The 5,266-nt window shown below is 65.1% G+C and overlaps 1 protein-coding gene across 1 annotated transcript in view; it reads right to left on the reverse strand.

Moving 5' to 3' along the window:
- Positions 1-5,266, reverse strand: part of LOC106897362 (nuclear receptor ROR-beta-like) — a 23,084-nt gene that overhangs the window by 8,791 nt on the left and 9,027 nt on the right. Inside the window, exon 2 of the mRNA XM_014957953.1 lies at positions 58-143. Coding sequence (XP_014813439.1) covers positions 58-143 — 86 coding nt within the window. The remainder of the gene's footprint in view (positions 1-57; positions 144-5,266) is intronic.

Consider the following 5,266-nt stretch of genomic DNA (forward strand, 5'->3'; position numbering starts at 1 on the left):
CAGCCATCCACCCCCCTTCCCCAGCCGTCACCCCTCCCCAGGTGTCCCTGGCCTCACCTTGCAGCCTTCGCAGGTGATAACGCCGTAGTGGATCCCCGAGGACTTGTCTCCGCAGATCTTGCACGGGATCACTTCGATTTGGGCTGAGGCAATAGGGGAAAAATTGGAAAAAAACCCCAGTGGTTAACGATGGGCACCGCTGAACCGAACGAGGGAGGTGCCCCCCCAAAACCCTGACAGCCGCAGCCCTGCTCGGCGGCTGGGGAAACTGAGGCACGAGATGCAGACCCACTGGCAGCCCAGCCCTTCCCACAGACCCCACGGGGATGATTGTGCCCCCCAAAAAGGGCCCACGCAGGGTGTGGGGTACCCCCCATCTGCCCCCCCCATCCTCTCCAGCGCCCAGAGATGGGTAGAAAAGCCCTTTGTGCCAGGTGTGGGCAGCGCGTTTGTGCACCCACCCACCCTGGACACCCTCGTGGAAGCGTCCCCCTTATTTTTCAGCCAGTGTGTGCGTATTGGGGGGCACCACAGACAGGGACATCCTTGGCACAGAGATTCTGTGCCGGGGGTCTGGTCCAAGCAGAGGGTCTGGGGGCCCCTCGATTCCACCCCCCTCCCTCCCAGCAGCTCCTTAGGAAACCCAGGACCGATATAGCCACCGCTGGCTCAAGGTCCCGGCCCCCTTCCCCCCCGGTAAATCCGCTTCCCTCCCCTCTTCTGCTTTGCTGGCACTGAGCTGCTAATAGGCTTCGTCCTCCTCATTTTCCAGCTGCCCCAGATCTGGGCTGGCTCTGCTCGCCCCGCGTGCGCCGGGAGGGGGGAGCGGGGGCACCCCCCGGGACTCGTACGTGCCTCCCGGCATCTCTGCACCCTCTAATCCCCGCTCCAGCCCCCCGGCCGGGCTCAGCCTGGCGCTGCTCATGAGGGTGCTGGGCAGCCGCCGCCGCGCCAAAATAACCCCCGCGGCCAGATTATGGTTATTTCAAATCTCCTGGGCCTGTGCAAATCCCCGGCTCCAGTAATTCCCTTCTGCCTCCCTTCTCCCCGGGGAGCGACCAGGTTCTGGTCGAGGGATGTGTTTTGTGCATCGCTGCTGGCCAGGGCCACCTCCCTGGGTGACAATGCCGATGCTCAGCCAGCGCTGTCCGCACCCCGACACCCGGCGATGCCCTGGGGTCCCTCGCTGCTTTGGGGGAGGCTGGGTCAGTGTGAGCCCCACTGTGCAGCGGGGCAGCCATCAGTCCCCCAGGGATGCTATTGGTCCCCCAGGGATGCTATCGGTCCCCTTCCAGTGTGAGCCTCACTGTGCAGCGGGGCAGCCATCGGTGCCCCAGGGATGCTATCGGTCCCCTTCCTGGGACTGCCATTGGACCCTGGGTCTCTCTTTGGTCCCCTAAGGATGCTGTTGGTCCCCTGGGTCTCCCTTTGGTCCCTCAAGGATGTTGTTGGTCCCCTGGGTCTGCCATTGGTCCCCCAGGGATGCCATCGGTCCCCTTCCTGGGGCTGCCATTGGACCCTGGGTCTCTCTTTGGTCCCCCAAGGATGCTGTTGGTTCCCTGGGGCTGCCATCGGACCCTGGGGCTGCCATCACTCCCCCAAGGATGCTGCTGTCCCCCCAACCACCCAGGGCAGGTTTGTTCCCAAACATATGGGGGCAGGACTCCCCCTCAAGGATGTTGTTGGTCCCCTGGGTCTGCCATTGGTCCCCCAGGGATGCCATCGGTCCCCTTCCTGGGGCTGCCATCGGACTCTGGATCTCCCTTTGGTCCCCCAAGGATCCTGTTGGTCCTCTGGTTCTGCCATCAGTCCCCAGGGATGCCATTGGTCCCCTTCCTGAGGCTGCCATCGGACCTTGGGTCTCCCTTTGGTCCCCTGAGGATGCTGTTGGTCCTCTGGGTCTGCCATCGGTCCCCTTCCTGGGGCTGCCATCAGACCCTGGGTCTCTCTTTGGTCCCCCAAGGATGCTGTTGGTCCCCTGGGTCTGCCATTGGTCCCCCAGGGATGCCATCGGTCCCCTTCCTGGGGCTGCCATCACACCCTGGGGCTGCCATCGGACCCTGGGTCTCTCTTTGGTCCCCCAGGGATGCTATCGGTCCCCTTCCTGGGACTGCCATTGGACTCTGGATCTCCCGTTGGTCCCCCAAGGATGCTGTTGGTTCCCTGGGGCTGCCATCGGACCCTGGGGCTGCCATCAGTCCCCCAAGGATGCCGCTGTCCCCCACCCGCCCAGGGCAGGTTTGTTCCCAAACATATGGGGGCAGGACTCCCCCCACATCCGGGTGCAGGCAGAGGGACGGATCCCTCCCCCATCCCTTGACTCCCCGCTCAGCTCCTGCCCCAAACGCACCGGGGTGGGGCGGGGGGTGGGGCTGCCATCGGACCCTGGGGCTGCCATCACTCCCCCAAGGATGCCGCTGTCCCCCACCCGCCCAGGGCAGGTTTGTTCCCAAACATATGGGGGCAGGACTCCCCCCACATCCGGGTGCAGGCAGAGGGACGGATCCCTCCCCCATCCCTTGACTCCCCGCTCAGCTCCTGCCCCAAACGCACCGGGGTGGGGCGGGGGGGTGGATTTTGGAGGTTCAGCCTTCCTTCCCAAGGCTGCCAAGCCAGCCTCCTCCCAGGGCTGTCTGTTGTCCCCACACTGACCCAGAGGGGTCACATCCCACCCCTGCCTCTCCCCAAAGTCTCTGCCGTAGATTTGGGCCTGGGGCAGCAGCGCTGACCCCCCCAGTGTGGGCAGGGAGCGGGCAGGGCATCCTCACAGCCCCGCCAGTGCCAGCCCCCCCAAGTGCACTGGCATCCCAGCCCCAGGGTCACCCCTCTGGTGGGGAGATGGAGGCACGGGCAGGGTGACACGTGGCCACCCCCATCTCACCGATGCCAGAGACCCCCCCAATTCCCCGGCACCTTCGCCCGTGCTGCCAGAGAGGGGTGAGAACCCCCAAACCGTGGGGTCCCCTCCCTGCCCCGATGCCCTGTCCCGGGGGTGGGATGGAGGTGGTGGCACCACGGGGGGGTGGACACAGGGAGGTGGTGCCACCCTCAGCAGGAAGCAGCGTCGGTTCGTTACGCAAGGTTAATTGCAGCCGCCGGGTGATGCATCGCCGTCGCGCCCTCACGCCCGCGGCCGATACTCCCGCTGCCCCGCAATTACCGGCACCCCACGGCCCCGCCGAGAGCACCCACCGGGCAGAGCCTGGGGGTGCCCCCACCACAGGGACCATTCCCCAGCCCCCAGCCATGGCCATGGCTTCGTCTGATGCCAACGGCCAAACCCTGCCCCTGCACCCCCCGGCCCAGGCAGGGGGGAGCCCCCCAGAGCCCCCCCAAGCCGGTGTGGGCAGAGCTGAGGGGACATCGGGGACGATGACCATTCCCCAGCCCCCAGCCATGGCCATGGCTTCGTCTGATGCCAACGGCCAAACCCTGCCCCTGCGCCCCCCGGCCCAGGCAGGGGGGAGCCCCCCAGAGCCCCCCCAAGCCGGTGTGGGCAGAGCTGAGGGGACATCGGGGACGATGCTCTCCCGGCTCCTCCAGAGCCAGCCGTCACCCCCGGGTGCTGCAGAGGAGAAGACCTGACCGCTCACCCACAGATCTCCTCTTGGAGGTCTAATTGCTATCCTGCTAATTACACGGCCGTGCCCGCCGCTGGCACCTGACCCGCTCGTAAAACGTTCGCCCCAAATAACTGACGTGGAGATACGGCCGTAACCCCGGCACGACGGCAATTACAGCCCGGGACAGCGGTTAATTGCCGCTCTGTTGGTAAGCCCCAACTGAATCATGGTGCCAGCTCCTTCGGCGTCCCCTCGTGTGTCCCCTCGTGCTGCGGCCATGTCTCCCCAGGGCCGGACACCCCCCCTGGGGCAAACCCAGCGGGATGGGGAGGGGTGTGGGTGCTGGTGGGGTGGCCACAGGAGCACCCCACATCCCCCAAACCCCACCGTGATGAGGGGGAACATCCCAGCAGACCCCACACCCCCTGCCCTGCCTCAGTTTCCCCAGCAGGGTGTTGGGCTCCTCCTCCCACCACAACCCTGCGAGCGTCAGCCACGCTGTGCAAAATGGGGGTTATTTAGATGCCGGGGGGGTGGGCAGAAAAGGAAACTCCCCCCTTGTGCCCAGCAGGGCAGGAAAAAAAAAACCAAAACAAACAACAAAGGGGTTAAAAATTAAATAATAATCTCCAGCCGGCAATTAAAATGTCCCGGCTGCGGTATTTGCTCTCCTCCCACTGTAAATATTTCTTGCCCAACTCCCGGCCCGATGCCACCCTTTATGTAAGTGGCACCGTGGCACCGTCCGGCCACCACGGGGCTCGGCCGTGCCGGCGGTGGTTGCCCCCGGTGCGGTGGCTGCGCGTGGTGGCCCCGTGGCTGGAGCCATCCTGTCCCACTGACACACTTTCTGCCCGTGGCCCCACGCGCTTGTGTAACACCACGGCCCTTAACCCTTCCCACCGCCGCCGCAGCGGGAGGGAGACCCGGCTGCACCCCAACCTCCCGTGGGGGTATTTGGGGTATTTGGGGACATTTTGGGGTATTTGGGGACATTTTGGGGTGATACCTTGAGCCAGCCCTGGGGACACCCGTTTGCCGCCCTCCGTGGGGGAGGTAGGTCAATCCCCCAGGACACAGGTCCCGTGTCACCCCCCAGACCTGTGTGTGTCCCCCCCTCCAGCTCAGCACCGTGGGTCCCAATCCAGGCAGGTGGCTCCAGTGGTTTCAGCAGAGCCAGAGCCACCCTCCTCAGAGCAAGACTCGGCCTTCCTCCCGCCCCAGGCACACCCTCCTCTTCCATCACCTCCGCCCCGAGAGCAGGCCATCCCTCCTGCACCCCAAAACAAGGCAGACCCCATAGGATCCAGCCATGGGGGTCTGCATCCTCCCTCCCTGGCACAGGGGCCATGGGTGTCCCCATCCTCCTCCTCCTCCTCTTCCTCCCCCTATCGCTCCCCTTGGCCTTATTTTCTCACTGTTGGGGGGAGGGAAATCAGGAATCACCCCAAAACCATCAGCACCCCACTGAGCCCTGGGACATGCTGCAACCCCTCAGTTGCTTGAGGCTTTTTAGAGCTGCCCCCCCTCCCACACCCCACACTGGCTCCATGGGGCTGAGTGTCCCTGGCTGAGGGGGGAGGACCCCGGGGAGCATGAGGGGTGGTTTAGGGGGCACTGGCAGGTCCCTGCGGGGATGGGAGGAGTTTTGGGGGGCACTGGCCGGTCCCTGCAAAGCCTTTGGTGCAGCCCCCCCCATGGGG

This window comes from Calidris pugnax, unplaced genomic scaffold (assembly GCF_001431845.1).
Source record: "Calidris pugnax isolate Ruff unplaced genomic scaffold, ASM143184v1 scaffold255, whole genome shotgun sequence".
NCBI classification, from domain to species: Eukaryota; Metazoa; Chordata; class Aves; order Charadriiformes; family Scolopacidae; genus Calidris; species Calidris pugnax.